Source organism: Garra rufa, chromosome 25 (genome assembly GCF_049309525.1).
Source record: "Garra rufa chromosome 25, GarRuf1.0, whole genome shotgun sequence".
NCBI classification, from domain to species: Eukaryota; Metazoa; Chordata; class Actinopteri; order Cypriniformes; family Cyprinidae; genus Garra; species Garra rufa.
The window spans coordinates 21,821,563-21,846,997 of NC_133385.1; the positions used below are offsets into that span (position 1 = coordinate 21,821,563).

The 25,435-nt window shown below is 35.3% G+C and overlaps 1 protein-coding gene across 2 annotated transcripts; it reads right to left on the reverse strand.

The window, feature by feature from the left end:
• Positions 1–2,367: 2,367 nt before the first annotated feature.
• On the reverse strand, positions 2,368–23,882 carry kctd15a (potassium channel tetramerization domain containing 15a). 2 transcript variants are annotated; one of them, XM_073832154.1, is made up of 5 exons: positions 23,382–23,882; positions 20,571–20,746; positions 19,150–19,294; positions 11,050–11,355; positions 2,368–4,129 (listed from the first exon to the last, which is right to left on the reverse strand). In XM_073832154.1, the coding sequence occupies exons 1-5, from the start codon at positions 23,391–23,393 to the stop codon at positions 3,971–3,973; spliced, it is 798 nt and encodes a 265-aa protein (XP_073688255.1). In that variant the 5' UTR covers positions 23,394–23,882; the 3' UTR covers positions 2,368–3,970. The 2 variants fall into 2 exon arrangements, with proteins under 2 accessions (XP_073688255.1, XP_073688256.1); XM_073832155.1 differs by lacking the exon at positions 23,382–23,882 and adding an exon at positions 23,105–23,348.
• Positions 23,883–25,435: the final 1,553 nt, after the last annotated feature.

Here is a 25,435-nt window from a genome sequence, read left to right on the forward strand (position 1 = left end):
ACAGTTGACAGGAAGGGCAAAATTAGCTATATAGACCAAAACTACTTTTTGTACCAGGCTGTAAACGTTTATTTCTGCTGTAAAGTTGAGCATTTTAACATGTGGAGTCTATGGGATTGACTCCCTTTTGGAGCCAGTCTCTAGCAGTCAGTGGATGAATTGCAGTTTCATAGAGAGAGTGTCATCCGCCCGGAGTGGCTTCAGTGTACAACTGTTAGCATAAGCTAAATTAAAGTGGTGATTACGTTTTGAATATGGATCTTTTTCTTACAAAATCACATCAATTCGCTACAGGATGCCTTTATTCACCCCTAGAGCCATGTGACGCACTTTTTATTATGGATGGATGCACTTTATTGGACTTCTTTTGGACTGTTGAAGAGAAACACGCCCATTGCAGAACAATTTTTATTATAACTCCGATTACATTTGTCTGAAAGAAGGAAGTCATATACACCTAGGATGCCTTGAGGGTGAGTAAATAATGGGCTACTTTTCATTTTTGGGTGGACTAACCCTTTAACTTTAATTGTAATATAATCGTAATATATATTCTACAATTTTGCCTACATGTTTGCCTAATATTTTGCAGTAATTTAATGTGGTTAACATAACCAGCAAGTAAAGGAATAAATAAATGTGGCCGGTTTCATACTTTTTTTTTTCTTCTCCTTTTCACAGTTGACTGATAACTTAATCATGTGAGGCTCTATTCTGGTATTTACCGCCCACATGTCATAATTCAATCTGTTTCTGATTTAAAATCTGCCCTACTTTTGTTGTTTAGTTTAGAAAATTAACCCTGTTATTATGTAAAATGTCAAAATGTCATTTTTAATCTTATGTTTAGGGCCCTATAAAATCCGTTTAGTTTGTCCAAATTCTTTTTTTTCTGTTTTAATTTTTAATTTTTCTGGGTTCAGTTATTTTGTATAATTTTTTTTCTGTACTCTAACTGGTTAAGTTATAAAATATTAAGCATTTAACAATATTTTAATACAAGTTTAACACATTAAACTTTTAAGGCCCCATAAAATACAAATCTTTTTTTTTTTATCAACTTCAGGTTTATGTTTACCAAAAGCATCTCTAAATAGATTTTATATATTTACACTACCAGTCAAAAGTAAGATTTTTAGTGTTTTTAAAGAAGTCTCTTCTGCTCACCAAGCCTGCATTTATTTGATCCAAAGTACAGCAAAAACAGTGACATTTTGAAATATTTTTACTATCTAAAATGACTTTTCTATTTGAACATATTTTAAAATGTAATTTATTTTTGTGATTTCAAAGCATTTGAATTAGAATTTGTAGCATCATTACTCGTCACATGATCCTTCAGAAATCATTCTAAATAATGTTCTGATTTGCTGCTCAAAAAACAGGTTATGTTAAAAACAGAGTAATTTTTTTTTTTTTTTTTACTGTTTTAAATATTGATAATAATAACAATTTCTGAAGGATCATGTGACACTAAAGATGAAACTTTAGCTTTGATCACAGGAATAAATTTCATTTTAAAATATATTCAAATAAAAAGCAGTTATTTTAAATAATAAAAATATTTCAAAATTTTACTATTTTTGCTGTACTTTGGATCAAATCAATCCAGGCTTGGTGAGCAGAAGAGACTTCTTAAAAAAAACATTAAAAAAACTTACTGTTCAAAAACTTTTGACTGGTAGTGTACTGTGTGCATTATTTATTTCAGAAACACTGTGTATTTAGACCTTTCTGGTAAATAATTTTTCTGGTAAATATTACTTAAAGAATAATGTTTTAAAAATAATTCTGTTAGTAGCAGTAGTACTATCATTACATTAAGGAATATTAAGTATATTTCTGTTACTGTTTCTTCAAGTTAAACCGAAAGCTTATACAGGTTGCTCTGAAGATCTTTGTTTTTGTTTGTATTTAATATGATAATAGATTTTTTTTCTCAAAAGAAATGGTAAAATGCTCACGATGAGCAGTTTTTGAAATATTCATGTGTTCATGTACTCATATTAAAGTGGCAGTGATCTGAATCTGCGCCATTCATTCACACAGAGACATGTAGGATTCATATTTAAATAGTATTTTTGCAGCTTAATATTTACAGACACATTTTCATGTAAATGTACTGACCTACTTTTGATTTATTCATTCCAAATTTGTCCAATCCTGTGGCATAAATTCCATTTTTATGACTGGATTCCATTATTCTCCACATTGTGGAAATCATAGGGCCGTAAATGTTTCATTTAGTCGTTTAATCTGCTGATAGAATGCTAGAATGCTAATAGTCGTTTAACCAACTGATAGAATCAAGTGGTCACAATACGATGCATCACAAATTTTTCCAACACATTCACATGCTGCCAGTGGTTTAAAATAGGGAAAGAACTCCAATTTATTAAAAGTTCGTTTATCAACACCGATTACAAAAAGAATGTGACAATTCAAATAAACACATGCCTGACATACCACTATGTTTCATATCAATAATAATTCCATTACAAAAAAAAGTTTTATTTAAATAATATACATTTGGACCGTACTGCAATATACATCTTGACACAACATCCATTAGAGCAGTATTTAAATTAAGATTTATGTAACGTCCGACGCGGCTTCTCCAATAATCGTCTCTTTAATGTTCTTGTCTTTGAAACCGGAAAAAATAAAAAACGGCAGTTGCGGAGCAGCGAGATTGGAGGGGACCTGCGAAGCATCCGTGAGCCTTTATGTACAAACAAATCAAGGAAATCTGAAAAGAAACGCTGGCCAGTTAAGACAACACCGTGAAACTGCGAGGGACAGAACTTATTAAATTAGGCAATTCAGTCTGTTTACCAACCACCAAGTTAACCTTTCAAGTTTATTCCCCCTCGATCTCTCTCCGAGTGGCTCTGATTGCGCTGTTTTGCTAAGGGAGGGTGAGTAAAAGGGATTGTGGGAAAGTGACCTTAACTCCTGGAGAGAAGTCTGACCCGTAGCCCTTCCGTCTCCAGGCCTTAAGGGGCACAGTAATTCCCGTCTTCTCAGCCCCTGAAAGTGCCGCATTCATTAACAATCTGACTAATCTCATTTTTTCAAAAGGTGCCTTCATCAAACAAGATGTTGTTTTGGACACACAGGGCACTGTATCTACAAAAGACCTTTTAACCGTTTACTCAAAGCAATTACATATAATGAAGCAAACGCGCACCCGAAAGAAAGCGGTGCCATCCGCATGAATCCAGGTTTCCCTTTAGACATGCTCGAACAAAAAGCCTCTCTGCCCAGCGCCGAACGCATTACCAGACCGTCCGCTTTAGCCGCCACGTAGCCTGAAGTCAAAGCGTCTACGCGGCCAACTCCAGACTGCACTTACAAGCAAATGACTTCTGAGAACTGCTCTCGTATCCTTCATGTAGCGAGACAACAGCAATAAACCTGTAGGTCATAAAAGAACTGATTTACATAGATGAGACTGGAAAATGAGAACATTAGATATCTAGATTAAAAATGGATCAGAGGACAGACTTTGTATTTTGTGGTTAATTTCGCCCGGGAGCTTGGAGATCAGACCGCTGCATCATTTGTGAAAGCGTTGTAGCCGGGAGGTGCGCTCGCCACGAACGCAACTTCCTCGTAGAGTTGCTCTGTTTTACGCGCATACCACGGTGAACTTATGTTATGTGTCTGTACTGTGGAAATACAGATCAATGAATGCATTTTTCAGGACTTGACCGAAAAAAGTTCAACTGGAGGTCAGCAGCTTGAAAAGCCGTCCTTGGGTTTTCTAAAGCGTCTTTTGAAACACATTTGGGGTCGTTGATGAAATTACTCGTACATTTACTAAGATTTCAGTCCTCTTGGAGTCCGAAGAGTTTAAGTAACTCTTCTTGCAAATTAAGTCTTCTATTTGTCCGTTGGCATTTTTTTTCTTTTTTTCTTTTCTCTTTCGAAAGCAGACTGAGGTGTTCGTGGTTGGCGCAAGAGCCGGCTAGTCCAGAGGCTCCTGTTTTATCCTGATGGGCGTGTGGCTGGTCTGACACCGTCTGTCTTCCCGACTCAGGATGTATTCGCTGAACTGGGAGGAGTCCACGCCCCCGCCGCACGACGCCACCATGCTGAAGCCTTTCTGGAACAGTCTCTCCAGAACCTAGGACAAACCAGAGATATGCTTAGCATCTTTTTGTAATATGAGAAACTTGGTACTTCGTATAGTTGAATTAGTCTGCCAACTGTCTCTCCAGGACCTAAGAGAAACCAGGGACATTTAATTCACTGATAGTATTTGACTTTGTCAATTTAAGGCCTGGAAAACTTTTGAAAATAGCAATATTCCTGAAGAGGTTGACTTGAAAAGTCCTTGAATTATTGAAAGCAATGTATCTATGAAATAAGAGTTTAATTTTGTCAATATACCTTTTTTGCTTATTTCAGTTAATGTCAGAAAACAATCAAGCTAAACAAGTAGTAGTACTGACAGTGTCGTGGAAACATGGCTGAACACGCGAAAAGAGGAACAGATAAACCAAATCAATTAAGTGAGTCATTAACGCCGGAACTGCTCCGATTGATTTAAATTCGTGACTTGGATCATTCATCTCAAGCAATTCACCAGCAAAAAACAGATTACATTTTTTTTTTCAATTTCAACATTGCTTGTAACAATTTCAAAAAGCGTGTAGTGATGGGTGAAACTAAATTTTTAGAAACTCTTAAATCAAATGATTCGCAGTCGCCCTGAAGTCCCGATCTGAATAATTATTCGTAAACCATTAATTCAGATCAGGACTTTGAGTAAGAATCACATTTGACTTAGATCGGAACTTTGCATATCGCATATCATTTGATTTAGATCTGGACTTCAAATCGTCTATTGCAAACTATTTGATTTAGATCGGAACAGATGATCTAAGTCAAATGATTTCACGATTCGCACTTCCAAGTCCTGATCTGAAATGATGGTTTGCAAATCATTTAGATTGGGACTTTAGGGCTCGGATTGCGAATCATTTGATTAAGATCGGAACAGATTTGTGAATTATTTTGCAAATTGAATGATAAAAATCAAATGATTCGTGAGACGCAATTTGAAGTCCTGATCTAAATCAAATGAATCGCGATACACAAAGTTTCGATCTAAGTCAAATAAATTGCAATTCGCGTTCCTAGTCCTGATCTGAAATGATGGTATTAGGACTTAAGGGCACGGATCTTCGGAGAGGGTTTACAAATCTTTTGCTTTAGATTGGATCTTCGTAGCACAGATTGCAAGTCACTTGATTCAGATCGGGACTTCGGTGCGGGTTTGCAAATCATTTGTTTCATATCAGGATTTTGGAGCAATTTTGTGAATCTTTTTTTCAGTTTTTTTTTTTTCTTAAACAGTAGAAAACATCAAACCATTAAGGCAGTACAGTTATAAAAACAAAACAAAGAAAAAAATATACACAAATACAAATCCCCCCCAAATTTTTAATAGTACATTTTTATTTATCTAGTTCTCTTTTTTAGAATTTGAAATAGAAGACGTAAGTAAGATTTCTGATTGAAGTTCTTGAAAACCAAAAAAAGTCCTGGAATTTAATTTTACATTAACCCTGAACTCAGTACTTTGTATAGTTTAATTAGTACACCAACAGTCTCTCCAGGACCCAAGAGAAACCAGGGCCATTTTTTTTATTTTATTTTATTTTATTTTTTTTTTTGAGTATTTTGAGTTTTCCACACAAATATGAGAACCTCAGTAGTTTTCGGTTTGTAGTACTTTATCACTTTATCAGTTGCGACAAGACACCACCATACCGACTAAGGAGAAACCAGGGATAGTATGAGTTTTTTAAAATGTATGCCACTCTTTAAGCACTTGATGAAGTTGAATCAAGACAGATGTAATTCTAAACCCTTTTAGAAGACGTCTCTTCAGGATCTCAACCAAACCAGTGGATTTATTATAGTATTTTGAGATTTGTTTTCCATAAAATAAATGAACTAAACTCCTATTTATGGAAGTATATCAGGACTTCACATAAATGTGACCCTGGACCACAAAACCAGTCATAAGGGTCAAATTCTTGCAAAAGTTGAGGCTTTCCATTGATGTATGGTTTGTTAGGATAGGACAATATTTGACCGAGATACAACTATTAAAAAGTCTAGAATCTGAGGGTGCAAAAAAAAAAAAAAAAATCTAAATATTGAGAAAATCGGCTTTAAAGTTGTCAAAATGAAGTTCTTAGCAATGCATTAGGAAATTTTAAAAATATCTTCATGGAACATGATCTTTACCTAATATCCTAATTATTTTGTAAGATGGTGCCAGACTGAACCCATTTGCAAGACCTAGATGAAACCAGAGTTTTTAGTACTTTGTGATAAAGCTTTCCATCAAATAAAGTAAACTTATATTTATGGTACTCGTATCAGCACTTCACATAATTGCATCAAGACAGCACCTGCAACAATCTCTCTAGGACCTAAAAGAAACCAGGGGATTTTTTGTCAGTATTTTCAGCTCAAGTTCTCTGTTAAATAAAAAGTAAACTCCTATTTTTGCCATTCTATCAGAGCTTCATAGTTGCATCCAGACAAATTCAATGTTAAAGCTTTCTTAAACTGTTGCTCCAGGACCAAGTAGAAACCAGGGACATCCCTAGTACCTTGAGAAGTTAGATGTTAAAATGAGAAATATTTGAGTTTTTGGAGTAAAATAATTAATGCTACTCTTTACATAATTGCATCGAGTTTTTTTGTTAGAGATTTTAAGATGAAGTTTCCATAAAATAAACTCCAATTTATGCTACTCCATCAGCACTTCAGATAACCGCATTAAAACGGCACCTGCAACTGCCTCTCCTGGACCTAAGAGAAACCAGTGGGGTTTTTTAGTAGAAGATGTTTTCCATAAAGTTAAGGATTAATTCACTCCAGAATTAAAATTTCCTAATAATTTACTCACCCCCATGTCATCCAAGATGTTTATGTCCTCTTCAGTCAAAAAGAAAATAAGGTTTTTGAGGAAAACAGTGTTTACAAAGCGAATGTGTTAAACGCCCTTTACAAAAAAAAAATTTTACCCTACCCTACCTTTTTGAACTGAAGTACGATTACGTAAGGTGTGAAGTCGTATACATGCATTTGTGGTTAAAAGTATATACATTTTTATTTTTTAGGAAATGGCCACTGTTTTGCTAGATAAGACCCTTATTCCTCGGCTGGGATCGTGTAGAGCCCTTTGAAGCTGCACTGAAACTGCAATTTCGACCGTCTACCCATTAATCCCCATTGAAGTCCACTATATGGAGAAAAATCCTGGAATGTTTTCCTCAAAATCCTTCATTTCTTTCCAACTGAAGAAAGAAAGACGTGCACATCTTGCATGCCAAGGGGGTAACAAAATTATCAGGAAATTTCAATTCAGGAGTGAATCATAATCATTAGCATAAATTCATCAAGACTGCACTGGTCTGAACCCATCTGCAACAGTCTCTACAGGACCTGGAAGAAACCAGGGAGAATTATCAGTATCCTGAGATGAAATTTTTCAAAGCAAACTTAAGACAAATTAGCTCTGTTAGTATCTTGAGAATTTCTTTGTTCAATTTGAGAAGCTCAGGATGAGTTTTTCAAGTAAACAATTTGTGCCTCACATAATTGCATCAAGACGGCAACCCTTTCTGGCACCATTTCTCCAGGACCTAAGAGAAACCAGGAGAGTTCTTTTAAGATGAAGCTTCCATCAAACAAACTCCCATTTAGACGGCACCTGCAACAGTCTCTCTAGGACCTAAAAGAAACCAGGGGAATTTTTGTCTGCATATTGAGTTCAAGTTCTCCGTTGAATATAAGAAACTCCTATGAGTTTTTTTTTTTTTTTAAGTAAACTCCTATTTATGCCACTCTATCAGCACTTCACATAGTTGCATCAAGACGCATTTAAAATGTGCAATCTCAGTAACAGTGCTATCAACAACTTCACGCTCGCATTACCCTCAGACGTTTCTCACTCCAGACCATCCACCCGGGATGAGAAGGAGCGAGCAGACATCCCCTGGGCTGTTTACAGGGGTTTGATGCGGAGTCAAATGAGAATAGGCTCCCCCACTGACAGCCCACACTGAAGCCGACCGGCTCTTTCATTACAAACCCAATACACACAATCTCGGCTACTGTCAGAGATCCCTCACCGAGAGCCATCTCTGGGCGGCCGCTGTCGCTGTCATTCCCGCCGCCGCAAAAAGCCAACGAAATGTTTTATCTGTTGGAGTGCTTGTAGATTTTTTTGAAATTCAATACATGCAGCCTTGAGTATTCACTTACTCCTGCACTTCTTTCAAGTGTGCTTCACATGAAAATGAAAGTTCTGGCTCGGGGCTACAGAGCCAGATAAAAGTCCCTCTGCAAAAAAAAAAAAAAAAAAGAGAGAGAGAAGACGAAGACGAAGGAATCAGTTGAACTGCACAGGGCCTGAGAAAAAATGTCCACCCTTATCCTCACTTTGGAAGTTGAGGCTGCCGAGAAACTTGTAGAGGAAATGAACACTTCTTACGACTTAAGCACAGATGAAGTATGAAAGACATGAGCGGATGATTCAAGGGCCTACCGTGCACAAAGAAAGATTGCGCTTTGAAGCATCTTTTCGAGAACATATATCGACATTAGGGCTCGTGTAAGATTTCAGTTGCATCAGTGTTACAGAAGCGAGTTTTAATACACAAATCGTTCAACTTTGAAGTTGTTCTTTTTGTACGATTTTCAAACTTTTCCAGTGGATTCTGAAAATGTCTTAGGGATAGTCCACCAAAAAAATTCAATTTGTGACCCTGGACCACAAAACCAGTCATGAGGGACAATTTTTTTCCATTGATGTATGGTTTGTTAGGATAAGACGATATTTGGCCGAGAAAAACAAAATATTGAAAAAAAATCGCCTTTCAAAGTTGTCCAAATGTAGTTCTTAGCAATGCATATTACTAATCTAAAATTAACAAAATATCTTCATAAAACATGATCTTTACTTAATATCCTAATGATTTTGGCATAAAAGAAAAATTGATCATTTTGACCAATACAATGTATTTGTTGGCTATTGCTACAAATATACCCGTGCTACTTAAAACTGTTTTTGTGGTTCAGGGTCACATTTGTATCATCACCATCATGTTGGACCCCATTGACTTTCATTGTAAAATATCTTCTTTAGTATTCCACAGATTGAAATCTGGATGAAATATAACTTTAATTTGTATTTAATCCACTCCTTTAATAAAACACATCCATATCTAGAGCTAAAGACAGAATGAACATATATAGAGTGTCACAAGCCTCTCAAGTATTCAGGCATTGATATCTGAAGGCTTATGATTTTGACATTACACTCGCTGCGCTGATGGTTGCATCACTTACTAACTTTCTTACAGTAAACGGCTACAATTTCTTGGCAACAAACTGGCTCTCTCACTCTGTCTTTTTCTATATCTCTCGTCCTCTGTCATTCCCTTCTGATCTATCTTCTCATATTTCATAGGTGGGTTTTTGCAAACACCCGAGATGTGTGACAAAGACGCACTTAAAAAAATCCACCCGCACGATTCAGTCAGTTAAGTGCGCAAAAGTGGAAAAGAAAAAATGTGTTATCAGACACGCTAATTAGTTATACAGTAAGTCAATTAGGCATGTGTAAAAAAGTTGCGTAAACCAGTTTAGGTTGTTCAAAGAAACCAAAGTACAGTATTAAAAATGTAGCATGTGTGTTTAAAACGCTTCAGGCGCAGGAATGTTGGAGCACTTTTTCAAACGGAGAGATTTGTCTTAAGGACGAGTTAAAAATAAATTATGCATATCATTTCCCCCTATTCTCCTCTCGGTTTCACGACTACATATTCGGCGCATTAGCATCGCCTCCAGGATCGAAGGTACCGGACATTATAAAACGCACTGTATGTATGTTGATGTGTCGGAGTGTACGGCAAGATGTGTGTCTGTTTTAGCACCTTTCAAACTGCCAAATCGAGTATGTGAGAAGATGACATGGGGCAGAACTGCACCTCTGCAGCTGTGGAGCCACACCTTTATCCACACCTGCCTACTACATCTTGCACCCTCTCACATCTCTTCTGGTTGGCAGGCAGCAGTCAAGCTGCCTCCAAAACACATCAGCACAGCACGCTCAATATCCCGCCATTCAACCAAAAGTTTCGAATTCATCGTGTGTGGAAAAAGAAGTGACTGAAAGTCTTGTCAAATGTTATTTAATTTCAATTTGAATGTAATTATTTAAAGCTTTTTTTACTATTTAGAGTCAGTCCATATTCAGTACTTAATGAAAAAAATATGATATTTAGGCAAAATAAGAAAAAGCACACATCTTCATTCTGTTCTTAATGCATCATTTTTCCTTCTGGAGCATCAGTGAGTGTTTGAACCTTCTGTAATAGTTGCATATGAGTCTCTCAGTTGTCCTCAGTGTGAAAAGATGATCTCAAAATCATACAATCATTGTTGAAAAGGGTTCAAATACACAACAATACTGAAAAACCAAAGAATTTGTGGGACCTGAAGGATTTTTCTGAAGAACAGCAGGCAGATTAACTGTTCAGGACAAACAAGGGACTCATAAACAACTATCACAAAACAAAATTTTAGGTAACAACACAGTATTCAACAGTATTGAGAATCAAGTGTATGTAAACTTTTGAACAGGGTCATTTTTATAAATTCAACCCTAATTTTCTCTTGTGGATTATATGTAAATGTCTTTTATGTGAAATGTCTTATTCAGGTCAAAAGTAAATAAAAAATGTGTTTTGTATAAACCCTCCTTTTTTGGTAAAATAATTAACATTTTGCAGATTCTGCAAGGTGTATGTAAACTTTTGACATTCATAAATAAATTAAATTAAAATAGTTCTTCAATATTGTAATATTCATAACATTACTATTTTTACTGTATTTTTAAACTAAGTCAAAGCAGCCTTGGTAAAAAAAAAAAAAAAATCTTACCGACCCCCAACTTCTGTATTAGTCAGTGATCATCAAATACTGTTTTAGTATTACTCAATTAAAGTGTTGTACCTGCACAGAGTTGAGCCTGCAGTAGCCATTTAGTGGAAAGCGGATAACGTGGGTTGGGTCCTGGTTCCATCCAGCATTGACTGAATTGCACATGACATCCCCTGTCTCTGGGAAAATCTCCTCTATGAGGGCCTTGTCTCCACTGATGGCAATCCTCTCGCCCAGGTCAGGGGTCACCCGCACCACCAGGCACTCGCAGGGCTGAGACGCCCGCCGCTGCTCCCGGTCCTGTTTCCAGCGCTCCAGCTCTTTCACCATGGGTGTCAGCTGGTAATACCGAGCCTCCTCATACAACAGCTGGAACTCCTGTGGGAGCAACACATGGAAGTGAATGTATGCACAGAAAGAAAGAAAGAAACAAACAAACAAACTACCCATCCAGCAAATGACCAAATAAGCAGACGAATGGACCAACCATTGAGTAAATGAATGAACATGCAGACAAAAAAAATGCATACATGCATAAATGAGCTAACAAAGAGGGTAAACAAATAAGAAAACAAACAAATGTACAAACACATAACAAACGGGAAATTAAGCTATTAAGTAAATGAGTTAACAAACAGACAAAATGGGGGGAAAAAAAAATGAATGACTGAAAAACATCTCAATGAGCAACAAGGACATAAACCACAGAGTGAGCGAACAAATTAGCAAACAAACCATCAAGTGAGTCAACATATGAGTAAACAAACAAACCACCAGGTGAGTGAACAAATGAGCAAACAAACCACCAAGTGAGCAAATGAGTGAGCAAATAAACAAACCACCAACTGAGCGAGTAAATAAGCAAACAAACCAACAAGGAGTAAACGAACAAGCAAATAAACAAACAAACAACAAGTGAGCGAACAAATGAGCAAACAAACAAACCACCAACTGAGTAAATGAACGAGCAAATAAAGAAACCACCAAGTGATCGAACAAATGAGCAAACAAACAAACCACCAACTGAGTAAATGAACGAGCAAATAAAGAAATCACCAAGTGATCGAACAAATGAGCAAACAAACCACCAACTGAGTAAATGAACGAGCAAATAAACAAACAAACCACCAACTGAGTAAACAAACAAGCAAATAAAGAAACCACCAAGTGACTAAACTAACAAACCACCAACTGAGCAAACAAGCAAACCACCAAGTGAGCGAACAAATGACCAAACAAACCACCAAGGGAGCGAACGAACTAGCAAACAAACAAACCAAGTAAGCAAATGATAAGCAAACAAACAAACCACCAACTGAGTAAACGAACAAGCAAATAAACAAACCACCAAGGGAGCGAACAAACTAGCAAATAAACAAACCACCAAGTGAGCGAACAAACTAGCAAATAAACAAACCACCAAGGGAGCGAACAAACTAGCAAATAAACAAACCACCAAGGGAGCGAACAAACTAGCAAATAAACAAACCACCAAGTGAGCGAACAAATGACCAAACAAACAAACAAACCTCCAAGGGAGTGAACGAACTAGCGAATAAACAAACCACCAAGTAAGCAAATAAATGAGCAAATAAACAAACCATCAACTAAGCAAATTAGCAAACAAACTACCAAGTGAGCAAACAAACGAGTAAACTAACAAACCACCAAGCGAACGAATGAGCAAACAAACAAACCACCAACTGAGCAAACAAATTAGCAAAGAAACCAAGTAAGTGAATGATAAGCAAAAACAAACAAACCACCAAATGAGTGAGCGAATGAGCAAACAAACAAACCACCAAATTAGCAAACAAACCACCTAGTAAGCAAATGAGCAAACAAACAAACCACCAAGTGAGCAAATAAGCAAACAAACTACCAAGTGAACGAACGAGCAGTCAAACCACCAAATGAGTGAATGAAAGATCAAACAAAACAGCGAACAAGTAACAGCATGTGAACAAACACGCAAACCACTAAGCGAGTGAACAAACAAATGCACAAAGAACCCATCAACCAAAGAAATGACAGAGTGAGAGAATAGAAACAAACTAAAAATTGACTACTAAATGACATTTTTCAATGCTGTATAATCAGTAAAGATATTTTTAGAGTTAAATTTTCCACTAGGAACAACATGATATAGTAATAATACCAGAAAATGTAAGAAGAAATTCAATACCACATGATGACTGATTATTGTATGTTTCAAAGCACATGTCGTTTAGCATCGAGCATGAACCCAGACCAACACATGGAGCAATTTTGCCCATCTGACCCGTCTTTAGCCAGGACCAGGGCGAGGGGGGTTTAAGCCCCCCGGCTCTCCCCTCACTCACAGACTCTCTGGTCGGACAGCACAGATTGCTGCCTCTGCCTGAGGCATCCTTTACCCTCCAGCACATTTACCCCACTTACACTCGCCTTTCATTCACCACTAAACCAGATGGCAACGCGCCTCAGTCCTGCCATTACAATCACTGCAAAACTAAAAATATTTCCATTTTTCCTTGTAAACATGGTGGTATGGGCATATATTGAGGAAAATGAATGATAAATCAAAGTTACTTGCGTTACCGCTTGTGTAATACAGCACAAACAGATTTTGTGTAGCAATTCATGCTTTTCTTATCTTTACTTTTACCAATACTACAGGGTTAACTGAAAGGAAAAGAGCTAAATATTAAAGCGTCATGTTCTGTTGATACTTGCGTTACGTTTATACATTTTAAAACAATAAAATAATACAAATTATATTCATTCAGGTAAAGTGGGGCATTTTTCCGAGTCATATCAATGCCAAAAACTGTCCCACTTTATCTGAATTCAAACTATATTTTGTATTATTGTTAACTAAAGTAAAACTAAAACCATGAGAAAAACATTTTTGTTACTTGAAATGTTATAAGCAAAATTCATTAGCAAAATTCAACATTTCTCATTTTCATGTATTTTAGCTAAATGACTAAAACTAAAATGAAATAAACTCAAATAAACAAAAATGAATAATATATATATAGAAAAAAATCAACATTTCTAATTTCTCTCATATGTGACCCTGGACCACAAAACCAGTCTTAAGTCGCTGGGGTATATTTGTAGCAATAGCCAAAAATACATTGTTTGGGTCAAAATTATTGACTTTTCTTTTATGTCAAAAGTCATTAGGAAATTAAGTAAAGATCATGTTACATTAAGATTTTTTGTAAAATTCCTACTGTAAACATATCAAAATGTAATTTTTGATTAGTAATATGCATTGTTAAGAACTTAATTTGGACAACTTTAAAGGTGATTTTCTCAGTATTTTGATTTTTTTGCACCCTCAGATTCTCAAATAGATGTATCTCGGCCAAATATTGTCCTATCCTAACAAACCATACATCAATAGAAAGCTTATTTATTGAGCTTTCATATGATGTATATATCTCAGTTTTGTAAAATTGAACCTTATGACTGGTTTTGTGGTCCAGGGTCACATATATGATATTTTTTTACTTATAATACAATTATTCATTATATATATTTAACAAATTCAACAGGAAGAATCAACATTTCTCATTTTCATTTACTTTAGCTAAATGACTAAAACTAAAATAAACAAAAAATTGAAAAATTCAACATTTCTCATATATATATATATATATATATATATATATACCATTTTTATTAATTTTAAATTAATTCAAATTCAACAGAAAATTATATATATATATATATATATATATATATATATATATATATATATATATATATTTATTTATTTATTTATATATATATATATATATATTTTTTTTTTTTTTCAGCTAGAAAAATTCAACATTTCTCTCATATATATATATATATATATATATATATATATATATATATATATATATATATATATGTGTGTGTGTGTGTGTGTGTGTGACCCTGGACCACAAAACCAGTCTTAAGTAGCACAGGTATATTTGTAGCAATGGCCAAAAATACATTGTATGGGTCAAAATTATTGATTTTTCTTTTATGCCAAAAATCATTAGGAAATTAAGTCAAGATCATGTTCCATGAAGATATTTTGTAAATTTTCTACAATAAATATATAAAAACTTGATTTTTGATTAGTAATATGCATTGCTAAGAACTTCATTTGGACAACTTTTAAGGCAATTTTTTTATTATTTCTAATTTTTATTTACTTTAGCTAAATGACTAAAACTAAAATAACACAACTACATACACTAAAATAAACTTTATAAACTTTATAAACTTTAAAATTTATAAGTTTTTTTTTGTTTTGTTTTACTATTAAATATGCAAAAACACAAAACATGTATAATATATTATTTAATAAACATTATAGGGTGGGGATGAGATTATATATACAATGAAAAGATTATATATACAAATAATACATAAATTATTTTAATAATTTGTTCTGACCTATTTAACACCCAATAATATAAAGCTGTTTTTATATATAGAATATTGTTTATACTACTATTAAATAATAGCAGTATATATTATTAATAGTACCATATATTATTGTTGATATTACTAAAACAAACGCTTTTCAGAATGATTTTCAGATTTTTTTTTTTTTTTTTTTTTTAATTATGTGAAATATACTTAAGGTCTCTGAGACCCAAACAGTGATATAAATTTTTTGGATGGAAGTTTGATGGATGTTATCAAGTTCAAATTGTGCCAGCTGTCATAAGATTAGGAAAAGTCACGAAGCGTTAACCTGATACTTCAATGGTAATGTTTTCAGAGATATTAAAAGGGCCTTGGGGTCTCTGAGACCCCAAACACGAAGGCTGAGAGCCATTTCTGCTCGAAACTCTGATAGCATTCTTCGGTTATGCGCCTGGTGGCCTATTTCCTCGGTGGCCGTGAGAGATAGCTGTGATCTCGACCCTGCCGGCTCTTCTTCCCCGCCCTGTAAGACTACTCATTCCACTGCAGGCTACGCCACGGAGAACAATAGCACCGACCATCTCAGACACAACGCTCTTTTACAATTACCACAAGAAAAGGAGTTGTTTTCTTACCCGCACCCCTCCCTCAGCCTCTCTTCTTTCTCCCTCTTTATTCCCTATGTTCCTTTCTTTAGCCCATACTGGTGCTGACAACATGGATACAGAGACTTTAGGCCTTCGGGCTCTTGCTAATTCAAAGAAAAACAAGCTGTGCTTCTTTCCCAGGTCTGCAGCGAAGGCTGGGTATGTTTTAACAGGGCTCCTTCTGTGACTCACTTTTGGAAAAGAGAATGTAGAAGCAACGGCCCACAGACGACCAAATTTAGTCTTTAGGCCATATCCATATGGGCAAATGAAGCTGGATGCGCTGCACGCTTTTCAACTGGTACAGAAGAACAAAAATGTTGTCAATTAAGCCAATAAGTTGAGTCTAATGAATTCACAGTCGTAACAGACATCTGGGAGGAGACCAAACGTATCCCATCACTTCTCACAGGAGGTGCTGCTTCATCTGAAACTACTCAGTGGTTCTTTAGGGTATAAAGTGTGGCTAAACAGTGACCAGTTCATGTAGTCTTTGAGATTTCCCGCTCTCGCAGGTCAGGGCACAGTCAGTTTTGAGTGTGAAAAGTTAAGCATAATGGGATGTAATGATGTGCCTCTGTGCAGCTACATATTTTCTGTTCTGTTATCAAACGGTCTCGCGCAGTGGAGGAAAGCTAGCCACGAGCCTGAGGCGCAAATGACTAGTCTCACCCTAATTAATCCCATTGACACAAATACCTTTACCCATCTGATTTTTGACTGAGGCGGCCATAATACTTCACCAACTTATCTGCTGGCACTGAAGAAAAGATTCACAGCTCTGTGTGCTGGAAGTCAGAAATTGCATTTCACACTATTTTGAGCCCGAATTTAAACTTCACCTTAGACTTCAGGGGTCTTTTTTATTCGTTTTTTGACTTTAGGGTTTATTATTTTATTTTATTTAGTTTTGTACCAAGTTTTGTGCCAGTATTCACCAATGACCAAGAACTGATGACTAACCCTAACCTAATGATCAAGACTCACAGGATGTTTGAAATCAGAAATCAGTCATTTACACTATTGTGAGTCCAAATTTAAACTTTATCCTAGCCTTTAGAGGTTTTTTTATTTTATTTCCCTATAAGCGTTTTCAAATTGAAACCTTAGACTTTAGGGTTTATTTTAATGTAATTTTATTTTATTTTATTTTGCTATAAGTGTTTCAGGATTTAAACCTTGAATTTTTATTATTATTTTATTTTTATTACTATTTATTTTATTTCATTTTGCTATAAGCGTTTCCAAATTTAAACCTTAGACTTTAGGGTTTATTTTATTTTGATTTATTTTATTTTATTTTGCTATAAGTGTTTCTGAATTTAAACCTTAGATTTTTATTATTATTTTAATTATTGAATTTTTTAAATTTATTTATTTATTTATTGCTATAGGTGTTTCTGTATTTAAAGCTTAGACTTTAGGGATTATTATTTTATTTTATTTTATTTTATTTTATTTTGCTATAAGCGTTTCCAAATGTAAACCTAAGATTTTAGGGTTTTATTTTAGTATTTCCAAATTTAAACCTTAGATTTTATTTATTTATTTATTTATGAGACTTTAAGGTTTATTGTTTTATTCATTTATTTTTATTTTTTTCCGATTTTGAACCTTAGATTTTAGGGTTTATTTTATTTTATTTTATTTTATTTATCTTGCTACAAGCGTTTCCAAATTTAAAACCTTCGATTTTATTTATTTTATTTTATTTATTTATTTATTTATGTGTTTATTTTTTATTTTTTTTGCTAGTGTTTTCCAATTTAAACCTTAGACTTTAATTATTGATGTAATTTTTGTATTGTGTTATTTATTTATTTTTATTGCTATAAGTGTTTCCGTATTTAAACCTTAGACTTTAGGGCTTATTATATTATTTTATTATATTTTGCTGTAAGTGCTTCTAAATGTACAAGTACTTTAGGGTTTTATTTTATTTTGCTATAAGTGTTTCCAAATTTAAACCTTAGATTTTATTTACTTATTTATTTATTGCTATAAGTGTTTCCGAATTTGAACCTTAGACTTTAGGATTTATTTTATTTTATTTATCTTGCTACAAGCGTTTCCAAATTTAAACCTTAGATTTTATTTATTTATTTATGTTTATTTAACCTTAGACTTTATTTTATTTTGCTATAAGCATTTCCTAATTTAAGCCTTAGATTTTAGGGTTTATTTTATTTTATTAGGTGTTTTTCAAATTTAAACCTTAGATTTATTGATTGATGGATGGATTTTTTTTTCTTTTTTTTCTATAAGTGTTTCCAAAATTTAAACATTTTATTTAGTTTTATTTTACTTTACTTTGCTACAGGCATTTCCAAATTTAACTCTTAGATTTTATTTAATTATTTAATTTTTTATTATTTAATTATTTATTTAATTATTTTTATTTATTTATTCCTAAGTGTTTCCAAATTTAAACCTTAGACTTAAGGGTTTATTAATTTATTTTATTATTTATTTATTTATTTTTGCTATCAATGTGCTAGACATTCACAGGCCAATTTGGAAAGTTTACCAATATGCAAAGAAATGACCAAGACTCACAGTATGTTTGAAATCAGAAACTGTATATCACACCATTTCCTTTTTTTCTATTCTATTTTATTGTATTACATTTTTTATTTCATTTTGCTATAAATTTATATTGCTATATATTTTATTTTGCTACAAATGTACTTGGCCAAAGTGGAAAGTTTTGTATCAATATGCAAAGAATTGCCAAGATGTCTCATTTCCTGTTTACCATCTCTGCCAGCAAAAAGGTTAAGCTCTTTCTGAGGAAAAATGTCATACAAATAGGCCATTTTGGTAAAAACTAAAGAAACTTTGCAGGACACGTCCCCCTCCAAAAAAAAGATACATAGAACGGTTCAAAATGATGGAAAGACACATGACGAACCTTGGAAATTGATAATCGTAGTATTCACCAAACATCCAGGAATATTTGAGACATGAAGCTTAAGATAATTCCAAACACATGGAAATGGAATAAAACCGCCGTGCGGTTCTGTCTGGGTCCTTTCAGCGTGTTTCAGCTCAAGCCTCAAGGCTATTGACGTGATGCTAAAAGAGGAGCTAAATGAAAGTTTTGACCTGGGTATGTGCACAGTACCTTGAAGTCGTCAGGAAGAAGCAGTTTGCTGGTCCTCAGGTAGCTGAGAATATAGCGGAATATCTCTCCATCTCTGTCGATAAAATAATGCTGCTTCAGACTGTCCAAAACAATGGGTTCGGTGCCGTTGAACAGGCGACTGATTCTGGAGGAGAGAAAAAAAAAAACGAAAATTGATGATTTTTAATTTTAAGAAGCATTTTGTTTCATGATACGTTTTATGCAAGCACTACACTACATTAAGAATGATTTTGCTCATGTCACATGTGACCCTGGACCACAAAACTAGTCTTAAGTAGCACAGGTAGATTGTATGGGTCAAAATGATCAATTTTTCTTTTATGGCAAAAATCATTAGGATATTAAGTAAAGATCATGTTCCATCATTTCCTACCATACATATATCCAAACTTAATTTTTGATTAGTAATATGCATTGCTAACTTCATTTGCACAACTCTAAAGTTGATTTCCTCAATATTTTGATTGTTTTGCACTCTCAGATTTTCAGTTAGTTGTAATTTATTCAGCTTTCAGATAAATCTCAATTTCAAACAAACTGACACTTATGACTGGTTTTGTGGTCCAGGGTCACATATTGTAAAAGCCATTCTGCTCTGTCCTCACATTTTACATTTGAAATAAGTTTAACAGCGAACATAGAAGTTGATTATTTAACCTGATTTAATTGCCAGAATGGGGTCAAGCATCAAGCAGCTATTTCTGCTCTTCGGATAAATCGACTTTATCTTTGCGAAATGTTCTTATTTCATTCTCTCATCCTATTTCATTCTTCCGTTCTTTCTTTCTCTCTCCCTCATTCTGGAAACCGATGCAAAACACTTAATAAGAAAACCAATTCCCCCTTTTGTGCCTCGGGTGGTCCTTTTCTCATATGGTCTTGCCGTTCCCCCAGTTAGAATTTCACCATATAGCTTTAGGCAATCTTAGTTTTTCATCTCAGCCTCTCTTTTTTTTTTTCCTCCAAAAAGCAATTAAAATGCTGCCTGCTTTTCACCCTCCCCCATTTTCCTCTCCTCCCTCCTTCCCGATGCTCTCTCGCTCCATATCCATTAATAAATCAGAGTGAGCCACGCTCTCTGTTAACCTGAACAGATGTGGCAAAGCTCTCACACTCTTTTCCCATCTTGCACACACACACAGACGAGTTTCTAACAGGTGGTGTCCCTTTACCTCGCTTTACATCCGTAGATTGCGGTCGGGATGGATGCAGCAGGAATTGCGTGACTCTACAAGTGGCTTTTGATCACAAAAACCTGAGCTTTTAACAGTAAATATGCACTTACATAGCTGTTACGGAGGCAAAAATGATGAACCTAACTTAGAACGACAGCTCAGCATGACTCTGACACATCAGTCAACATCAGTCATAGTAAACCCCAAAAACGTTCAGCGTCTTACCTGGAGTCTGGGTATTTGGTGAGGGTGGCCAAACTGCTGGTGTACATGTGGCCACCTACGTCAATGTGGACTGGAGCGTTGGATTTAGTCAGCTGAGCCGGCAGTGGGATTCCCTGAGCGGCCAGAGGAGACACTGGGGACCGGGTCAAAGACAGCCGAGACATGCTCCTTCCCTCCTGTACAAACAGCAGAGTATCAAATAAACAGCTCCTGGTTCCCCTCTCCCCTTCAATCTGCGAGATCTAAGGTGCGATTCTGGCCTGCAAGCACGCGGGAGATCACTTTTACATCTTCCCTTAAATTGCGTTTTTACCTTAAGAATTAGCACCACAAGTCTAATTAAGAAAATTTGCCTGCCGTTTTTTTTCCCCCTCCTTTTTTCATAGAACCGGAGGGGAGAAATGGAGTGATGCTTATTAGCGAGCACGAAAGGGAGAGAGGGAGAGAAGGAGAGCGAGAGAGAGAGAGAGAGAGAGAGGGATGGATCCTAGTACTGTAGGTGTCTACCTCCGGGGAAAGAGAGGGAAAAAGTGTAAACTCCTAATTAAAGATATTGGGCGAATGTGTGAGACGCAAAACACCTCTTCACCAACAGCTTTTCGGCTCTTTAAAAGTTTCTGAGCGCAAATGAATCAACATTTTGAATTGAGGCCAAAAATGAGGGTAAATAAGACTTTTTTTAATCCCACAAGGTCAAATATAAAAATCTAAACGATGCTGCATCACAATAACGTTTCAATTAGTGCTAAGGCTCTAAATTATGCTTTACATTCAAACCATAGGGAACATGATGCTACTGTGGCATGAATCGACCTTTGTTTGGAGTAAAGAACAATTCCGCCTAAACAGATGGTTAAAGTCCCATTTCCAGAGGCACAATGCCTGGAGCAATGTGTGTCAATTTACATCATAGACTTACATAGTCCTGTATAGGATGATGTATCTTAGCCATTAGAGTTCAAATTTAATCTCAAAAATGAAATTAGTCACTGGTTTGGCTACATCTACTACCAGTCAAAAGTATTTGAACAGTACGATTTCTAATGATTTTGAAGGTCTCTTCTGCCCACCAAGCCTGCATTTATTTGATCCAAAGTGCAGCAAAAAAGTATTTTTTACTATTTAAAATAACTGTCTTCTATTTGAATATATTTTAAAATGTAATTTATTTCTGTGATTTCAAAGTTTAATTTTCAGCATCATTACTCCAGTCTTCAGTGTCACATGATCCTTCAGAAATCATTCCAATATGCTGATCAAGAAACACTTTATTTTATTATTATTATTATCAATATTTAAAACAGTACATTTTTCAGTATTCTTTGATGAACAGACAGATCCAAAAATCAGCATTTATCTGAAATAAAAAGCCAGAAGTCGGTATAATTTTTGGGAAAGATATTACAGAAATGAATACTTTTGTTTAGCAAGTATGCTTTAAATTGATAAAAAGTGATGATAAAGACATTTATAATGTTACAAGAGTTTTGTTTCAGATAAATGCTGTTCTTCTGAACTTTCTATTCATCAAAGAAACCTGAGAAAATTCTACTCAGCTGTTTTCAACATTATAATAATTGAGCAGCAAATCAGAATATTAGAATGATTTCTGAAGGATCATGTGACTGGAGTAATGATGCTAAAAAATCAGCTTTGAAATCACAGAAATAAATTACATTTAACAGTATATTCAAATAGAAAACAATTATTTTAAATATTAAAACTATATTAAAATTTTACTGAAAATACAGAATCTGTGAGCAGAAGAGACTTTTAAAAAAAATCTAAATTCTTACTGTTCAAAAACTTTTGACTTAGGATTTACGGCCTTGGTCGAATTGCCCCACTTTTCACGATATTAAAAAATCAGTAGTGAATCTACAGTGTGTGTTTATGAGTAGAATTTGATTAAATTAAAACACAGTACCGCGAAATAACTGTAAAATCCGAAAAACAATCAACTACCAGTGTGGCCATCCCATAACGAGCAAATGACTCGCATGAGTCGGCTCTTTAAATGAATCACTCAAAAAGACTCATAACTTAGAATCAGTCTGACTAATTCTTCACTTAATGAACAGTGAATCCGTCAAAGCGGTCTGAATCAACATCTCACTCAATTACAAGTGCAAGTTATCATTAGTTTGAGTGATGTCCGCTTCAAAATTGTTCGGAAATGTTTTTTTGTTTTTTTTAATAAAATATTTTATACATATACACATTTGGTCGGAAGCAAACGTTAAGAGTGAGAGTGCAAAAGGAGATATCATCAAAGCGTATCTCAAACATCAAAGTCAGAAATAATAGTTTGTGATGTCAAAAACTGCGCCAGGTCCCTGGAGTGCGTAAAATAGCCCTACAACTCTGTGTACCGCACTTCCTGTACGCAATGGGCATACAGTAGTGCTCTGACCTCTCATTGTATACTCAAATCAGCCCTCCCTGATCTAAAACTGCAAAAGCACGACACACTGAGAACGAATGCAAAGATGCGCTAGAGAAAACATTCGAGAATTTGACAGAATCCACCGTACCGTTTCAAACATTTTAGGATGTCCGACGCAATCTGAGGAGGATTCTAGCAGATGAAGGTTGCTCGTCCTTTAGAAAGAACTTTTTCGCAATAATACTCCAAGAGCTCCTCGCACAGAATCCGGCGACAATTCCGTTCGGAATCCAAGCGAAATCTAACGCAGCGCTATATAGGTCGCTGTGGCTTTAAAAACTCGCTTAAAACACAAGACCATAGACTTGCTATAGACACTTTCCACAAAAGCTACACAGGGGAGTCAGTCAAGGCTGCGTCCTTACCTTGGAAGACATAGCTGTAAATGTATCTTCAGCCCTCTTTAAAACATGAGATCGATCGTGGCGTGTCTTAGCCTCGCTTTTTTTCTTTCTTGCTCCTTTTTTGTTGAAGCGTGAGAGTGCGTTGAAGGCACAGCGTTCCAGCCCGAATAACAGAGGACAGCTGAACAAGAATTCTTGCTCAAGGCTCTCCAAACGCCCCGGGGCAGGATTAGGCTACAATTAGCTCAACCCTGCCTGAGCTGGGGCGAGTTACAAGAACAACATTTGATCTTGCTATTCACATTTGGAAAGTATGCCTATATATGTGTTTTAATCGCATTTATCGTCATTTATTCATCTACTTGCCGCGGCTGAACAAAGATACATGCGTGAGCGAGGATAACGGTTTACTAGGTTACCTGTGTGCTTGTCTTTGATTAACCTTCACTGGGCACAAGAAAAACAATCTTTTGTTTCAAACGGCGATTTAGGAATTTTTATTAACGTTTCTTTGCCAGCCATTCTTACGGGCTCAAAAAGAATTTCTCTTCTTAATTTGGTTTAATATGTTTCTCTCAGCGTCCTAATAATGTTCTGCTGGCCATGAAAACTAAATGGCGTATATCGATAAGCATTGTGCCTCTGCAAAAGGCGCCCACACAACCGCCTCGAGCCAAACGCGCCATTTCAATTTTTTGCGCCCGGCTAGATAGAGATGTCTGCCTTGATGGCACACAGCTTTCAGGTGGAAGACAGGCTCATTGTGCTGCGAACATTTGTACAAAAAGGATTCTTGACAGTTTTAGAACACTGTAACAGTGTTCCCATTCTGCTTAAAACCCTCTGTACCTTGACATCTGGCGCCAACCAGTGACCAAACTAAAGGCAGCCAGCGAAAAACGTTTTTACAACATTTCCAAAACGTTTCCTTTTAGTTCCACTTAGGTAACTTACGTAGCACGAAAACGCCAACTAAAACAAGCCAAAAATATGTTACTAAACGTATTAGAAACGGTCTGAAAGGTTAAGATGCCTTCAAACGTCAGACATCAATATAACAAATGTTTACGACGAAAACAAAACAAACCAAACGTAAATGATGAAAATTGATTTGTACATTTCAATGAAACGTTACAAAACACATGACCTAAAAAACTGCTGGGAATTCAAACAACCTACGAGCAGAGGACAAATGTCACCCTAGACCTTAAGTAGCACGGGTATATTTGTAGCAAAATGATCGATTTTCTTTTATGCCAAAAATCATCAGGATATTAAGTAAAAATTATGTTCCTTAAAGATATTTTGTCAATTTCCTACCGAAACTTAATTTTTTGATTATAGTATTATACATTGCAGAACTTCATTTGGACAACTTTAAAGGCGATTTTCTCAGTATTTTGATTTTTTTGCACCCTCAGATTTTCAAATAATTGTATCTCGGCCAAATATTGTCCTATCAAAACATACATCATTCAGATTTCAGATGATGTAGGCCTATAAATATATATTTTTTATGGTCGAGGATCAAATTATGAATTCCATAAATAAATAATTAAACAGCAACATTTCAGTTCAGTTTTTAGTAGTGCGAAGGAGGAACATGCTAGAACCCTTCGTTTTCTTGTCACAAATTTGAATTTTAAAATTTCTTTTCCAATTACCTTCAGTAATCTTTTGGCACACAGCTAATGTTATCACCTTCGCCATAATAGCCCACATTCTCGAGTGAAAACACAGCAGAGCAAATCTGTTTGTATACAGGAATATGTTGCAAACTGTTTGGACTTAACAACCGAATTTTTCTCGCCTTTGGCTGAAATTAGTTTCCCACATCAGACGAGCAGCAGGAAGACAAGATATTTTTGTTCAATTAAAGGAACAAGCCCGGAGTTAGTTCAATTACTTGACGCTGGAGGAAGATGTAAATTTAAAGATTTAAATAGCTTAGAATGTAGCCTCGAGCGCCTGCACTTCATTTCCTTAATTTACAGAGAGATGAGGGGAGTAATGGTTATCCCAGTGATGTGCATCATGCCAACAAACTATATATCTGAGTAACACTTACTAGCCCT

Coding starts and splice junctions, on each gene's coding strand:
- kctd15a (XM_073832154.1), bottom strand. Junction 11,356..19,149: donor TTCTTCCTGACGACTTCAAG/GTACTGTGCACA, acceptor TTGCTCCCACAG/GAGTTCCAGCTGTTGTATGA. Junction 4,130..11,049: donor GCAGGCTCAACTCTGTGCAG/GTACAACACTTT, acceptor GGTTTGTCCTAG/GTTCTGGAGAGACTGTTCCA.